Source organism: Ambystoma mexicanum, chromosome 1q (assembly GCF_040938575.1).
Source record: "Ambystoma mexicanum isolate Mex_15411 chromosome 1q, UKY_AmexF1_1, whole genome shotgun sequence".
Lineage (NCBI taxonomy): Eukaryota > Metazoa > Chordata > Amphibia > Caudata > Ambystomatidae > Ambystoma > Ambystoma mexicanum.
This window is the reverse complement of record NC_090922.1, coordinates 101,040,701-101,058,500: the sequence shown is the minus strand read 5'-3', so window position 1 is coordinate 101,058,500 and position 17,800 is coordinate 101,040,701. Positions and strand designations below refer to the sequence as shown.

Below are 17,800 nucleotides of genomic sequence, written 5' to 3'. Positions count from 1 at the left end.
CAACTCCAAAACGATTTCAGGGCATCGAGAGACCCTGCACGAGAAGAAAAAGGCAAACTTAAGGCTGTTACTCCAGTCAGGGTGAGTTGTCTATGACCTGTTCAAGCCCAAGCCAATACAGGTACAGATGACGCTGCAGCTGCAACAGCAGCAGTTTCTGAGCACCTCCCTCCGCAAGTGAATCCTTAATGAGAGATTGAAGCTACGTCAAGCCAGACAACAAGGTGAACTAATTTCACGCTGATGACTGATGCTGGTCAAAAACGCCTCAACAAAGAGCATGAGATAAGGGCTAAAGTGATCAAAGGCTGTGTCTTTGCCAAACGCAAGAACAATATCCAGAGGGAGCCACACATCTCACTTCTGAGGATACTCAGAATGGCCTGAAATGTTGTAATGGAACGCTCGAGAGCATCCGATATGGAGAAGACTACAAATGAATCCCCCACCCGTAGGCTGAATGTAGCCCATCCACGTCCTGCCATTCAAAAGGCTGTCAAGAGGCAGGAGGCAAAACTGAATTCAGAATGGCTGATAATTAGCAAATTGACAAGCACACATGTTCCAAAGTTGTTGGCGACATACATGTACTAAAATACTTCTCTGTGCAAGGATTCATATGCTGCAAAAGCTTCAATAGACCCAATCACTATGCAAACATCTGCAGAGCATAGAAAAAGCACCCGCAAGGCAGCACATTGTAAAAGTACAGTGCTACAGTTAGAACCACAACACAAAAAGAGTTGATAGTTTCATTGACGAAGTGAAATACATTAAAAATACTGACAAGAGAAGCCAAAACCTCTGAAATGCAACATTCATGCCAATAGACTCATATGATCAGCCATAATGAAGACAGGAGACTTAGTGAATGTAAATCCAATACCCACATTTTACTCACGACTACACTCTTCACATTGGTCCTTAATAGTGACAACTCTTTGCATATGGCAACAAAAGCCTGTTCTACAAAAAAAGTATCAGCATGGCTCAGAGTACTGTCATCTCACCTCCCAGTGGGGTTACAGGTTTTCAAAGTGTTCCCAACCCCTTGAAAGTCTCAGTATCTGTTGCAGGTTTCACATGGGTTCCCGAAAGTTGCCAGTCCAAGCGCGTAAATCTTGTTGACTCAACCAACTAATGACTTTGGTGCAATTTCTCAAGTGGGAGGGGGAACCAAGAGCTGAAGCCTCTATCCCATCACCCTGCTTATCCATATGGCAGGTCTCTTCCTTTGCATAGAGTGTGTGGCCTTTCATCGGCAAGTCCTTGGAAGATTCCTTCCTCTGGTCTCTTTGCCAGGCTGTGTTCTTCCTTCGCCCTCTTACACCTGTTTAGGGCTAACCTGGCCTACTCCATTCCATATCTTTTTGGTTAGGGATTGCCCTCCTGCTCAATCTTGCTCTCGTCGCCTGCTCTCCCTAGTTTTATTGCCTCCTGCCCCTTCAAATGTTGCCAACTCCTCACTTTGTTGTGCCTTTCTCTGCTATATCCATCTGACCTCCTGATGTCACAAGAGCCTCTTTTGGTCCTCCATCTCCTGATGTTACCAAGACCCCTGCCAAAGCCACAACCAACCTCCTTCAAAACTCCTTCCTCTCCATCTTATCTGAATCTCTTTCACCTCCTTATGTTACCTCCTCCTCCTGTCCATTCTCCCCTCTAGTTTCCAGCACCTCACATTGCTCTCCAATGCTCTCTACCCACATGCCACAACTGCCTCCAAAATACCACACCACTTGACTGGGTCTCTAATTGATATAGAGCTATGTTCCCTGCTCCAAGGTTGGACTTGAGTATCCGCACCTATGCTCTACGGTTGACGATAGGCTGAGATCGGCAGCCTACACCAGTTTCACCTGGATTTACATACTTTCGGCATAAGGGGCCGGAAAAAAACGTTATCAGGCCTTGCAGCCATCTTGGCATTCACTTCCCCATTCCCATTACTGCCTTACATTCTCAGGGAAGGACCCAGGTCTTCCTGTTCACAAGTGTATGAACTAGCGACTGGAAAAGCCTTCAGTAAGCTTTTTAAATTCTCTTAACGTGTATAGAATTCTGGTTTGTGGTTAACTTGCACGTTTGTATCCTCAGCGAGCAAACACGCCACAGGGAGACAATCAACTGGTAAAATAGATCACTGGTGGTTAAATCCATAATTGGAAAGCTGAAACTAACTACATTGATGAGTGTTGGAAGAAAATGTACTTCTCTCCACCGTGGTTCAATGGTAAAAGTAGCAGAACAAACGCCACAACTATCACATGGTTGAAAACGACTTCCGACTAGGAATTTGGGTCTGACTATACCGGGCTTCAGGCTCACTCCATTGAGGGGAGGTCCACAGGAAGGGGTTCTGTGACTGTTCAATGCAATGTGACAGGGACAAAATGACCCTCCCGATACGACGCTCATGCCCATTATCCACTGGTTTGGGGAGGAAACTGGCTCCCCGAGTCAAACCATTGGCGGTAATTAGAGTTGTCAGGGTACCTCATCACTGTTGTCATTTAAAAGGCAAAGAAGCCAAGACAAGTGCAATTGTGCTTTTACATGTAGCTACTGAACAAAGCCATCAAGCGAGAGTGGCAACCATGAAAATTGACAACATTGTCGCCAAATTGACCCGAGTCAGGTTCCTCTTGAAGCTAGACCACAAGACATGGTAGAAGCTCGTAATAGCCTCAAGAGCCATCACAATCCTCTAAACCCACATTGGTCTACATAAGAGATTGAATTTCTACATTTCTTTGGTTGCAGAGGTGTTTCAAAATGTAATCAGTGGCGTTAGCTGGACTGGGTGGAGTAATAAAAGTCAGCAATTACATCTTTATTCCCTACAAATTTGAAGACCACATCATTAAGCAGCAAGCAGTGTCCTGGACATTCAAAGAATGGGCACTACAAAAAATTTGAATACTTTGATGAAAAAGTACCCAAATTCCAAGTTATTTTGATCAAGGCAGCATCAAACACTAGCTCAAAAACCTTAGACACCAAAAATGCACTGCGTCCTCAAACAGTGTCAGAAGCGCTGCACTTCCAGGGCACTGTCAATTACTGTGGTGGCTCCATCCTGTGAATGGCCATCAACACCAAACAAATGTGAAATTGGACAGGGTCAAACAACCAGTGAGCGGGGAACATACTCTTCACAAACACATTGGCTTTTAAATATTTTAAACACACAACTACTGGAGGATGGCAGTTCATGTGGCTTAAGTGCGGTCATAGCACAGATCGATAGAAAGGGGTGCAATCTTCTCATGTTCTGTGCCAGATGAGCAGTGAGTGCCACAGAGCAATGGTACTCAAAGATTGAAAAAAGAGGCCCTTTTCTGTAATATGGGGCATCAAACACTCATCTACCACACCACACTCATCTACCACACCTACGGCAACACATTCAACAATATTACTTATCACAAAATGTTCACACCCCTTCCACAAGAAACAGATCTGAAGCTTTCCAGATGCATCGAAAAATTGATGTTCCAGTTAAAGGGAATAACCTTTTCATGAAAGTCTACCCCAGGCTAGACTATCCTGCAAAAATGTTCTGCAAACACCAATACAAAACACTGCAAAGGTCTATGAAGCAGAGAGCACAGAAGAACATGAAAGATAATGGTGCTAGTAATACCAATAGCCCTTCAACTATGAGAGATAATCAGGATAGCTACATAATGGAAAGATCACCTGAAACTAGAAATATTCCACTGCTTGAAAAACTATCAAATACAGTCCAGCATCTACTGATGGCTCTATCATGACACTGTATACAAATCAGCTGGTTATACCAACCATCCCTTTGTGTCAGGTGTAGCCAGCCCAAAGACCCAACCCAGTTTGTGTGAAAACCGAAAGGAGAATAAACAAGAGCACATGAGCGTGAGGGGAATAACCTCTATTCAAAACGAGGAACTCCTTTTTCAAGAACCAGCACATGAAAGAACAAAGAAGCCTACCGTTTGAAGCAACACCTTTTCAAGTTTTGCAACGCAAGGGACTATGGTAACCAAAAACAAACTTGAAAGCGGTGTCACCAGAAACAAAGGATATTTCAAAAGACTCAAAAAGGTGGATTTTGTGAAGAACCTAGAGCTGACCCAAGTGAGCATGGGATTGGCAGCAGAGGACTATGACTTTCAGCCTAATGAAATGCCAGAGATTCTCATGGACGTTGTCTCAAAGAAGCCGGCCTGAGGCAGAACAGCATAGGAAAGTAATATTAGCACCTGGGGCGGGGGAGGCAGACAATCAGGTTGCTCATATCGCAGACTGAATCCCACGATCCAAGCCCATGTTCTGAACAACCAGAAGGTTGCCCTGCCATCATACCCCCACCCTCCTCTCTGTTCTCCGGTTCCTTCCAATTCCAAATATCACCCCCCACTTACCTTATCCGATCTGCCCTTCTCACCCCTATCTTCCTCCGGATGAACTGCCATCATAGGCTGTGACATAGGAAGATCAACTGTCCCAGTCACATCTATGGTGGCCATCTTGACTGGGAAGAGCTTCCCTTACATAAGAGGTGCAAGCACTCACGTGACACTTTATGAAAGTCTTACCCCTGTCAAAAAACAAAAAAAGACCTAAACTCTCAGCAGTCCCGGCACAAAGCAGGGCTGCTGTTACACAACCACGTTCATGGGTCGTGACCTGCATCAATGGCCCACAGGCTTCACAAGGCGCTCAGAAAGCTCAGGGCTATTTTGGCTCAGGCTTGCAGGCCTTTAATGCCCATCAGCACCTGTGAAACTGGTTTTGAACGCTGCATTGACACTTGCACAACTACTTTCTCCTCCTCCAAGCTTGTGGGAAGTGATCAGAAACCGCTGGCCACTCAAGCCATACCTCTCAACCTTCTAGGGATCCAGGGCGGGAAAGAGCAGATTTGGTTTTGGGCAGGAGAGAGCCCATTGAAATATATGGACTGGTAAGGGGCTTGGCGGGTGATTTAACTATTTCCAATGTGGGTGACAGCCGCCCAAAGCGTGTCCCTTGAGAGATTATGTCAAGCCATGACGCAAGTCATGGGGAAAACGGCATTGCAATCATGAACACCAGCCACCGATAATGTCGGTGTCTATTTTGCTGCGTGCAAAGCAATAGACTTTTTCAGAAAAAACGCAGATCTGCAAAAACACTATCAATTACTGACCATGCTATGATTATATAGAGATAGACTAAACAACTAAGCACAAAGCAGTATTGGATTTTTTTTTTATAAAGTATGAATACATTATGTGTAATTACAAATGCAAAACACCTACACCAAAAAAGATAACGTAAGGGATGTGTGAATGCAATTTCCAGAGAAGATAATATTTTGAACTGGGGAAACCATTTATGATGCAACAAATTTGCAACTTCTCCATTTCTAATCACACAGACACCAAAGGAGAGAACCAGAGCAACCCATACACATCATTCACCCAAAACCACCAGCCACCTGTATCCAGAAAATGTAAGGTTTGCAAGCTCTATCCATTAAATAGTTTCCCTTACTCTGTACATAATAGAAAGAGTCATACATTTATGTTCGTGGCTCCTCGCCCAACATCGTGAATACAAAAAGAAATCCTAATTCAAAGCTTCAGAGATTGGTTTAATGCTAAATGTTCACTTGGCAAATAGTCCTGCAGATCCATATTTCCAAAACCGGTTGCTTATGCAGAAGACTCAAGATTACCACCATGTAACGTTTCGTAAACCGGTCTTGTATAGCACACCTCTACCATTTTGGCAGCCCTTTTTTGCTTGGCACTTCAAAAAAAATAGGGTTGATTTGTTAGTGTAATAAAGGGAAAGGCAGGTGCAAATCCACACGTGTTTGACGGCCAGAGGTTCCACAGTTCTGAGTGTCAGTACAAAAGCTAAAAGCTTAGGGGTAGGAAGACTTGAGTGTGAGTTTCACTCAGAGGAGAGTGCCCAAGATCGATCACCTTGGAAGTCAGTACTACAACAATCACTTGGCCAACTGGTGTGGGGCTGTGTGTGATGGGACTAGGGACTAGAGGAGTAAGCAGTGGTGTTGATACGTTGTTGTGGTAGGTTTGTACGCAGCTAGCTGCCACGCCTGAGGGTTGATTGTGTGAGTTGGTAAGAGAAGGGGGAGCGAGTGGGTAAGTGGGGGAAAGACATGGGCCTCTTGTTTCCAGATTATTGTTCGGGTTGCCGAAGTGAATAATTAATTTTGTTTTGGTTCCGTTTTAGGGGTGTGGGGAAACTGACCCATAGGGGTCCGGTTTCCCGTATTCCCAGTTTGAAAGAATTGTGTGCGGGACAGGGAGATGAATCAGGCGTTGTGTTCTGGAAAACTGAGACGTTTTCATCTGGACGAAAGTCTCGGGGAAGTGGTCTGTTTGTTGGTTCTGGTTTGATCTGCTTGGGTTTGGTAGCATCTTTAATAGCGCTGTGCTAGCTTGTCATTTCAATAGCCAGGTTTTGGGGGAGTTTGACGGCTAGGTTGATTTTCTCTATGCATAGCTATCGTGAGATAGAGTTCCAGAGTTTCAATACAAAATAAAGAAATCATTTTTTTAAAAAAGGGGAAAAGTATCTTATGGGCCGTTCCACTGTGCACCTTTCCAAAGACTCACTCAAAAGCGTGTTTACCTGTGAAAAGATCCCGTCAAAGCCTCCTATTCTAGCGATGCATCATGAAATAGGATTTAAAAGGCCTCTGTACAATTCACAAAAGCAGCATATACTTGCACAGAGAAGTCACTGTGCAGCCTGGTGGGGGTCTAGTATACCCCTAATAGAAACGCCAAACAAATATTAATTGCACAAGCACATAAGCAGTTGTATTACACATGTCATGCCAATCAGCTTGCAGAATGGTCTCACCCACATTCAGGACTCCAGGCCTGCATGGAAATTAGCAATAATGCCACCAATCCCTTTGGCCTCGATATAGATTAATCCTCGGTTTTTACCACCATTGCCTCCATGGAGTAAAGACCCAGTTCGAGTCGCAGTATCTCCATGGGAACACAGGTGGGGAGGCCCAATATTTTCCGCCAGAACCAACCCTCAATTTTCCATAACCATAGGAAGTCTTGAATAGAGATTCCAGGCGGTACCAGATCACAGGGCAAGAACACTGCTTGTATAAAAGGATAGTTCCGGCAAGTGTACAGCCACCCATCAAGCCGGAAAATCTTGATAGAAGTGATGCAAGCTGGGACGCCTTTTGGCTTCTGGAGTTAATATATCCCATGCTCCGTTCCACCTCAACTCCAAAATATCTGTAGTTCTCTGCATATGCCAGCTCACAATCAATCACAATTAATCTGGGTCTGCTTACTTTTACATTATTAAACAAGATCGCCTGGGTTTTAATCTTATTTATTACCAGGCGATTAGCCCGCACGTATCGCCACAACTAATTTATTGATTTCCTTAGGCCCGAGTAAGTATGGTCCAAGGTCACAATATCAACGGCGTGTGCTAGGTAGGCCAGGTGTCTGGTCGCACCTTTAGGAGGACAACCAGCTACTTTAAATAAACTCTTGGGGAGGTCAGACAGATAAAGATTGAAAAGCAGGGGTGCAAGGACACATCCTTGTTTAACCCTTCTTGTGATAGGGAATTGTTTTGTCAGTGCCCCACAGCTATCCAGTCTTACCAGGATAGAAATACCTTCATGGAAGAGCTTCAAGAAATGCATAATATAATACGAATTGCCAAGTCAGTCGGGAGCTAGAGGTTTGCAGGCTGGGGCACTGGGATAAATGAACATGAGGGTGCTTTGCCTGGATTGCTAGGCATTTAGTACTGGTTTTACGTTATGGGATCAGGGATTTTAAGACCTGTGGAAATGTTTGAAAAATGTTTCTGATAAAATTGTTCACAGAGATATGATGGACCTAATACGGAAAGGAAAATACCAATTACGAATCTTAGAGTATGTGTCAAGAAGAATCGTATAGCATGCCTACAATACCTTTTTGACCTCATAGGATTAATACAATTTGGTCTGTAAACATGCTAATACAATTTGGTCTGTAAACATGCAAGATCTCAACACACTGCCTAAATGATGTAGACTATTTAAAGAGTGAAGGGAACAACATCCATAAATGGTGGGCTTGCAAGGAGACACATTTATTAAGAATTGACCAATGTAAGCTATCAAAATTATATCCCTAACGCTTTTATGCTAATGGAACACCAACGAGGGGAGGGGTCACAATCCTACTTCATAAAGATTTTCATTTTCCCACTTCTCAATCATTATCGGATCCAGAGGGCACGTATGGGTTTGTCAAAGAAAAGGTGGCTGATATTTTGTTCACAAGAGCAGTTATCTATGCTCCCTATCAAAGGAAAGAGGTAGTCATTATGTATACTGTGGGGCTTTTGAAGGGCTGCTTTCAGAACGAGGCTGTCCTAGATGGCGACTTCAATTTGGTAATGAATCCCCTATGGTTCACTCTTCAGGGTTGGCTCTTCAAGTAGTTGCAGCAGCATCCGCTAAACGTAAAGCAAATCTTTGAGATATGGAACTGACCGATAGCTGTGGAAGGGAGCACCCAGGGACCACTGATTAGTCTTTTTCTTCCACCATTGTCCTTCACACTTACACAATAGACATGATTCTGCTCACTGCGGATCTATGTAATCAAATTAGGAAGGCTCATCTTTCTCGGCTCACATGCTTGTATCAGGTAGGTGTGAAGGAATCATGAAGCAAAACAAAGACAACAGATTCAAAGTTCAAAATAAAATGGTTTATTAACTCAAATGTCAGGATGGTTGAAGGCCTAACTTTCCCTATGCTAAGGGGGGGTGGGGGGGGGGGGGGGGGTTTCCCCACCTGAGCGGAAAAAAAAAGGAAAGTCGGAGTCAGAAAGTTCAACTTAAAAGTCTGTGTCCAAAACCTATCCTTGCCCTCACAACTAAAGCTAAACAATGTGTAGGGATATCAACAATAAACGAAACGGTGATCAAATCAAAATTCTGAGCTTCTTCCAGTTCCTAGCTTCCTTTTCAGCTTCCCTTCCCCAAGTTCAAGAAAGTTCCACAAAAGTCTTGGTATTACCTTTCCCAAGTTCACGCTAGTTCCACAAATCCTTGGGGATCCCTTCCCCAAGATCAAGGCAACACAGTTCCTAACAAAAGGGTCTTGAGGGACAAGACAGCATTAACATTAATCATGTCTCAGGCTTCCCTTCTCCAAGACTTCAACTTGCCAATTTATACTTGATTTCAGTCTTTTTGTTCAACACAACTCCAGATCAATGTAACACTCCTTCTGGATTGTTTTAATAGTTCACTTTAAATTCCTTATTTTTGGTTTACTTGAACAATGTCTTTGGATTTCATAATTGAGGGTTCCCTGGTCTAGGCACAGTTGTCAGACCACATGGTCCACCCATCACAGGTCACGCAACCAGGAACCCTAGGCTCTTCAGCCCACATAGGTTCTTCTGTATCCATCCCTGTGTCGAGGTTCAAGGTTCACACTCACTTAACTTCTCCTTGTTGGCCTCTTGGCTTTATGTGAAGATTTACACTCACCTGGCCTATCCTGATTGGCCTCTTGGCTTTGCCACAATGTGTAACATATCCTTTTGCCAGTCTTGGGCCTTCCCGCACTGTATTCATGCATAAAGTTCACTTTGGGGTGGTTTTATTTCTTCCCACCTTTTTGTCATGGTCTTTCACAGACTTACACACTTGCTCCCTTATTTCGTTTGTTGCTTTCCAATGGATAATTTCACATGTATCCATCGTCAGATTGTAGCTTTGTCCATAAAGATCTCATTAAGTTTGGTACTCAATATATAATGTTTTCATTCAGTTCGGTAGTCAATATTAGTGACTTTTTACTTTGCTCCTTCATTTTCATTTGACCTGTGGCTTTGGGTTTGTTTCAATCTGCACATGTTATTCAGGTCACTCAGCATTGGTCTCGCTCTCACGCAGTCCCTAGGAACGCCCCGGCTTCGAGTGACGTTCCCCTTCAATCACCGGTCTTCCGCATCTGTTTTGGGCAGCTGCGATGTTCCCCTTCTGCTCCGTCTGCTGGCTTCTCCGTCTGCTGGCTTGCCTTGGACTGCGAACACTATTCGCTCTTCTGAAGCTTCTCTGCTTCCGCCGGCAGCTCCGCTTCCCTTACGCAGACGCTGGTAGCTATTTCGCCTTCCTTTCTGTGTCCGCAGCTCCGGCTGTGAATCTCTTACACCGGAGGCTCCCAATCATGTGGATTTCGTATGGCCCACCAGCTCCTAGGCTCCACAGTTCCAGTGGATCGTCAGCCGGCATCCTGGCTTCCCAGCAGGACCCGGTTGTAGGTCAAACGATCGAATCCAAAGGGTCGAATGGTCAAATGATCGACACCAAAGGACCGAAAACCAAAAGGATCGAATAATTTTATTTTTGTACATTTATTTTTTTTTGCCCCCCCCGCCCCTCTCCCAACCCCCGCCCCTGTTTTTGTGGTAAAAAATACTTTTTTCACTAAACGAAACCCCCCCAAAAAAATACAATTTAAAAAAAAAAAATTCAATCCTTTGGTTTTCGATCCTTTGGTGTCGATCCTTTGACCATTCGACCCTTTGGATTCGATCCTTTGACCAGACACCGCAGGATCCACCACGACTGCCTCCTCACAAAAAGTAGTCCCTGCTGGTTTCCCTGTCAGTCTCCCTGTTGCTGGTTTTCTCCCTTCTTATACACCTGCAACCACTTGACAGGTTGCAGGTACGAGATCCCAATTGGTATTGCCTGACTGCAATTAAAAAGGGACATGCCTGACCTTTACGGTTCTTTGCAGGCATCTTCTTCGTCTCAGTACTAGAGTGGTAAAATGACCTATTGGTGTTCACTATGTTCACTACTGCTAGTCGCCTATTCCTTGTCCCAGTACTGTAATAGTTTGAGTGAGGAAAATTGAGGGGAGCCGTTTTACAGTAGCCCATAAAGGCTGGGGGAGGGTTAGTTTGGTTGTCATAAGGGAAAGGGGATACCATGTCTCGCCTGTGGGTACCCTCCTCCCAATCCCCAAGGACCCTCTACCCAGGTGAGCCTCCCTCGCTTCTCCACCCCCAGGGTCGGGTCAGGGCCTTTTCCTGGCCACCTGAGCAGAGGATCCAGGGGGAGAAAGAGTGAGGATATCCTCAGGTTTCTCACAAAGAGTACAAATGGGCAGAACAACATAGTGCAAAAGACACCGACACCTACAACATTACATATTGAGAGATCCAAGACAATTAAGAAATTGAAAATCACAATCGATGAAGATCAAAATAGAATACTACCACTGATATAATATGAGATGCAAAGAAAGCAGTGATGTGGGGTAAAGTAATCACTATGTCATCCAACAATAATAATCATTAGATATCCAAAACAAACTAAACACACAACTGAAACACAACTGAAAGTTAGAACAGAAGCACCAAAGGGACCCACGAAATAAAACTCTCAGAAAAAGAAGTTAATGAGCAATTACATACCATTTGAAATAATTGATCTGAAGACTCCTTACTCAAAATCAAGCAGCAGTTTTGCAAAAAGGCAGGGCAATGTTGGCTCATTAGAGCAAAACCAAACCTTAAGAGCGCTTAGATGCATAAAATGACTGCCACTGAAACAGGATATTTATCCTGAGAGGAGGAAACCATGTGGGTTCTTCTGAAAGCTTTACTTTGGAGTTGCCAGCATTGTCTAAATGAGGTAAAATGTCCCTCTCTCTTTCTCTTGATCAAAGAGATGAGCTGGATAGCCCCATAACAAAGACAGTAGTAATGGGTGTAATTAAATTTGGATGTGGCCTTAAATTGAGAAAGATGATCACGGCAAATGGAGAAAAGAAAGGTGTAGTACTGCATGGGTCAGATCACTGTCATCCACATCTTCTCTGCCTTTTTCAGGCCCTTCCTATAAATACCCGTTGCAAAGTCAGAACTGAATAATCTATCTCTTACTAGGTTTTTCATTGGGCATATGTGGGGGAAGCCTAGAGTGGGACAAGCAACGCTCCAAGCCAAAGTACCAAGGTGGTCGGAACTGCATTTTTCTTAACCGGGACTGCAGCGATTATGATACTGGCTGAGGGGATGAGAGTGGAATCAGAGAAAACATTGCTCCATGAAGCAATTCATTGCAGCCTTCCACATATAGGAGACACACTGGCTCATGCCAAAAAAACAAAACAAAAAGCAGACCTAAATTGCTAAACATAAACCCGCTAACAAAATGTGCCCCACATATGTCGGATGAATTTGTAAAGCTGGATGATGGAACCACTTACCCGTCTTCTTTTACTAGCTCTTGCAAATTGAGACTTTGGACAGGTTTGCCAGGAGACTGCCTTTTCAGCTTAGTTAAGGGGTGAGTGAACCAAATCAGGCAACCTCTGATCAGAAAAGTATTAAAACTGATCAGGAAGGCAAGTCTAGCTTTGGGATCCCCAAACAATATTGGCAACGCAGACAGACATTGGCCGATACATCCTCAAAATAGAACAGGAGGAGGTAGACATTACTGAACTAAAACAGACGCTTTCTTTGTAACCCACCTCCAAAGGATTAATATTAACCCACTATAGTGCCATCTAGAAACTGAGACAAGGCATATGACTCCTACAAAAGGAACAAGGAATGGAATCTTTGTAAACCACTTAGTTCTTTTTGTTCAGAAGTCTCAATTGTGCTGGATGGGGTTACCACAAGCGTGGTTCTTGTACCCATATCTTGTGCGAGAGCCTGCACTGGCAGGAATTTTGATTGGAGGTTTGATCTACAGTGGGAAATGATTAGATATCAATTACCTAATATCCGGGTCACATTAGATTATTGAGCAATTTATTATTAGCAGCAAAGTGGTGTATTGTAACCCTTTGGTCCAAACAAACACTATTCAAGAATATGTGGCATTGAAGATGCTGGAACATACTTATCATGGAAGGAATGACATGCCTTAAACAATAGTCTCTCCAAGGATTCTAGACATCAAGGTTTCCTTCCAGATGGCATTGAAAGGCATCCAAATAGACACTGTATGTTTAAATGGTTTGATCTGTGACATCTAGGAATCACTAACTAATTGCCAGTAATAATAACTTTAATGTTTTCAGGAAAGGTTCATATTCTCTCATTTATGGGAGGCATGGGGTTAAGAGGTAAGGTAACGTGGGAATCATTGTTAATTTTAGAAAGTTTTTTTTTAAATAAGATCAATGGTGCCTGATTAGAAAATGAAAAAAACACAACATATCTTTTCACAATAAGTCTCCCTCAGCCGGGCTGGGACCAATTACAGTTCGTATCTCTTTTTCTCGGGTGACTCACAGTTCATCCTGGTTGCCCCTCAGCCGGGCTCAGATCCCTTTTCACAATAAGTCTCCCTCAGACGGGCTTGGGCCAATTGAAGTTTGTATAAGCTTAGAACACTTTCAAATGTGCACAGGGTTTAGCTTGACCCATTGCAGGACCACTTAGATTTCACAGTTCAATTGAGAGTGTACAATTGTAGGATACCTAACTGAGACCTTCGAATAAGCAACAATGTGGTGCCGGACCACTCTGTATATGGCATCTACCTTGGTTCCAAAAGTTAATTCACTCCTTGGATATTCAATTATATTCTCATTGCTCATCACATACGCCTTATACTCGGTACTTTGCAGATTTCTTCATACAATGTTGCGGCTTGCAACGTTGGTTCTAACACAGACTCGTCTGCTATCAGTCTCCCCGACTCACTGGTTGTGCTGACTTTACTGGAGCGGCTTTGTTGTAGGAGCCAAGGACAGTGCCACGCCGGCAATCAATCCTACCTGCCACGGCTATTGATGCGGGAGAGCCCCGGGTACCTTCAACACACAATACACCTTTCTTTAGCTTTAATTGCCGGTCTTGTTTCTTATCCTGGAGGGCTCGACAAAGTAGCGTTTTTCTCTCTCTGAAAAGGCCAAGGGCAATTCCCTCCTTGCAACCCCTTCTGGTCTTGCCGTCTTTCTCATTGTGTTAAAATGCCATCTCGGAACTGCTGCTTCTCGTGTGTTTTGCCTTTCTTTCATGCTCCGTCTTTTATAAGTGTGCAGAAGTGTGATGGAAGTCAGGTGTGTGTAATTATCAGTAATTGCCTGACCCTTGTGTTGGGACCCGTTAGTCTGTTGTTGCTCACAGTGAACTGTACGTGAGAAAGTGTTTGTGTGGGAAAGGCTGGGTGGGGGTTTGAATTCCTACGTATCCTACTGGGTAGGATGGGAAAATGTGTTATTGGGAAGAGGATACAACGTCTCACCTTCCGGTGTCCCACATCCATCCCTGTGGACTCCTCGTCCATGTGATCCTCCTGCACTGGTTCCCCCCCCAGAAACTGGATCCAAAAGCGATGGCTATGACCTAGCCACCTGGACGACATATCCCTGGGGACTAGCGGGTGAGACACCTTCAGGTGTCTCACAGTTCATCCGGGGTGCAAATAGTTTATTTATTTTTTGGGAAGATTGGCTGCGCGTAGTGCGTGCAGCCAATCTCCTGAGAAAACAAAAACCAATAGCCGCCGCAATAGGAAAAGCAAATAAGTCAATTGTCCATGTCTATGGCAGCAGCCACGGGCAGTGTTGGAGCACTGGGACAATAACACATAGCTCCGGTCCAGCAGGTAAGTTGGCAGGGAGGGTGGGGGTGGGGAGGGGGTATGTTTTTTTTGGGAGGGTGGGGAGGCAACAGGGAGAAGCGCCTTGTTGCCTGCCCACAATAAAGTTGGTGCCACCTGGGGAAGGGCCTGAGGTGGCTGGAAAGAGTAGGCAGTATACAGTGTATTCTCGCCCACTCTTCCAGTCACCTGAGTGCCCTTCTATTCTAGTATGGCAGATGGAGAAGCAAAAAAGAAGCAAAAGAGCTTCAGAACCAAACCACCCAGGATGATGAACCGGGCTGATTAGATTCTCGCAGTGCTAGGTTTCCAAGTCCAGCTGCCTTTTCACATAGATGACGAGAAAAGAACACACCTTATTCTTCAGTCAGAGTATGACTGGTTAATTTTTGGCTTTAAAAAAACCTTTCAAATAAACACAAGTGATTTATTTTGGCAGATGTAACATCTTGGTGGTGTTTATAATGTATCACTCCATGCAAGCAGCCTACCTAGGCATGCTTGGAAGTTGCCTTTATGATCTTTGTTGGCCCTAATACAATCTAAATTCCTTTATTTAATTTTGCCTTAATCTTACACTGCATTTCCTGCCAAGTGCCATGTAATCACTGGGATGCATTTTATTGTGTGATTCCACCTATAGTCTTGCTTGTTCTACTCTGTGAGGTTTTATAGTCTTCATTTATTTTTCTAATTTAGTATGAGGTATTAAATCACACATGATACATTCTCTAACACCGGTCACCCCCGGGCGCCACTTCTCCACCAGTTTTAAGCTACTGGAGAATTATTTTCCAAAGGTTGTTAGATTGTAAACCTACTTTTCGATGGTCGCTTATGGTTGAAGCCACTCTTTAATCATCAGACAAACCACTCGGGTGCAAAGTTACTGTCATGTCTTAAAGACAACAAACTTTCTGGAATATTGTAAAATTACCCAAGCTAAGCTGTGCCTGGAATTTGGCTCTCAATCACACCCACCCGCCATAAATTATTTGCATCAAGTTTGCAGCAGTAGTCGGCCCTTACCATTTCGAGCATGCGCATTTGTAGTGTAGAAGCCATTCCTGATGGGGAGGCGGCCAGTCAGGAGGGATGCTCTGGCTGCGGGAGAAGAGGAAAGGAAGATTATTGCAAGTATGTGCATTTTGAGACTTCTTGGGACAGCCATGGCATGAAGACGCTGCATCAGAAATTGGTTACAAGAAACAAGGTCCATTACAACAGAAATTACATTTAAGGCTAAAGAGTCAATTGTTTGCATACTGTGAAGGCATCAAGAAGCAAGAAACAGACAACAGATTCAAGGTTCAAACATAATTGATTCATTAACTTAAATGTCATGATGCTTGAAGGCCTAACTTGCCCTACCTAAAGAAACTAAGGAAGGTCTGAGTCAGAAAGTTCAACTTAAAAGTCTGTGTCTCTAAAATATATACTGTATAGACGTATACTTGCCCCCACAACTAAACAATGTGTAGGGATGTCAGCAATAAAAAAAAGTAGTGTTCCAAATAAAGTTTGGAGCGTCTTCCAGCTCCTGTCTTGCTTTTCAGTGCTCCTTCCCCAAGATCAAGATAGTTCTACAAATCCTCAGGGTTCCCTTCCCCAAATTCAAGACCGTTCCACAAATTGTTGGGATTCCATTTCCCAAGTTCAAGACAGTTCCACAATTCCTCTGGGTTCCCTTCCACAAGTTCAAGACAGTCGACTTGTACTTGTTCTCAATCTTTCAATGTTAAAAAACAGCTCCAAACCAACTTTACGCTCCTCCTGGTTTCTTAACAGTTCAATCAGATTGCTTTCTCTTGTTCCACTTAAGCAACCTTTATTGGCTTTCACAATTGGGGTTCCACCGGTCAAGACACAGTTGTAGGACCACACAGTTCACCCATTACAGGTTGGGCAACCAGGAACCATAGCCTCTGTAGCCCACGCAGGTTCTCCTGTATCTGTACCAGTGTGATGGTTCACTTGGCTTCTCCTTATCAGCCTCTCGGCTTTGCCACAATGTGTTCCTTTCTTTGCTAGTCTGTGGCCTTGCCACAATGTATTTTCACATATAGGTCACTTCATGGTGGTTTTGTTTCTTCACCACCCTCCTCGGGGTAGCTGTACTCGGCTCCGCAGACACGTATTCCTTTGACCGCGAGACCAGCTCGCACTTCAGTCTCTATCCATCTCCCGCTGGCATCTGCTCTTTCTCTCCACGGAAGCAGTCAGTCTTTTTGCTCCTTTCTTCTGCATCCGCAGCTTTGGCTGCAGGTCATCGAACAATGAAGCTCCCACACCTGTGGCCTTCTTACAGCCTGCCTGGCCCTTGGCGATACAGCTTCCTCGGGTTGTCTGTCGGCATCCTGGCTCTTCTGCGGGACCCACCTCGACTGCCTCCTGGCATACAGGATTCCCTGCTGGTCTCTTTGCTGCTGTCTCCTGCCTTTTAATACACCTGCAACCCCTTGACAGGTTGCAGGTATGAGTCCCAAATTGTAATTGCCTGGCTGCAATTAGTGGACCACTTATGACATGCCTGACCTTTAAAACACTCTTTAAAACACTGTGCAAGCCTCTTCCTCGTCTCAGTTCAAGAGTGGTGAAATGTGTTACTAGTGTTCACTACTCCTAGCTGCCTCTTCCTCGTACTAGTACTAAAGGGGGTTGAATGAGGGGTGAGGTTTTGCAATAGCCCTTAAAGGAAGGGGGGACCTCCCCTTCTTCGTCCTCCTAAGGTTCTAAGAATGTCTTTTGATGTTTTTCTGGGCAGAGGGAAAGGGGTGAGCAATATCCCACAAATGCAGATGGGAGCATGAAATGGAAATGGGGAATACTGCGTCTCATCCAAGGACATCCCCCTGCCATTCCCCAATTCTCCTCTAACAAGGTGATCCTCATTCACATCTCCACCCTCAGGGTTGGGATCCAAGAGAGATGGCCCTTCTCTGGCCACCTAAGTAGAGGATGATGGGGAAAAAGAAGTGTGGATGCCCTTAGGTTCCTCACAATACAAATTATTTTCCAACCGAAAAGACATTTCTGCCTCGGAAAGGTTGAAGGGATGCAGTGGTAGAGGCATCAAACTGCACAAAAGTCAGGAATATAAAAAGAGTGGGTGGAGGTTACTGACCGCTAGTTAAGACAGCCATGAAGAGATGGACACGTTGTGGAGAGAGTG

General features: G+C 44.4%; 1 protein-coding gene across 5 annotated transcripts in view; it reads right to left on the bottom strand.

Moving 5' to 3' along the window:
- The window catches only part of GALNS (galactosamine (N-acetyl)-6-sulfatase), a 613,875-nt gene that overhangs the window by 567,754 nt on the left and 28,321 nt on the right, over nucleotides 1-17,800 (bottom strand). For all 5 annotated transcript variants that reach the window (XM_069635767.1, XM_069635758.1, XM_069635793.1 and 2 more), the window contains one exon: nucleotides 15,658-15,732. In XM_069635767.1, coding sequence (XP_069491868.1) covers nucleotides 15,658-15,732 — 75 coding nt within the window. The remainder of the gene's footprint in view (nucleotides 1-15,657; nucleotides 15,733-17,800) is intronic.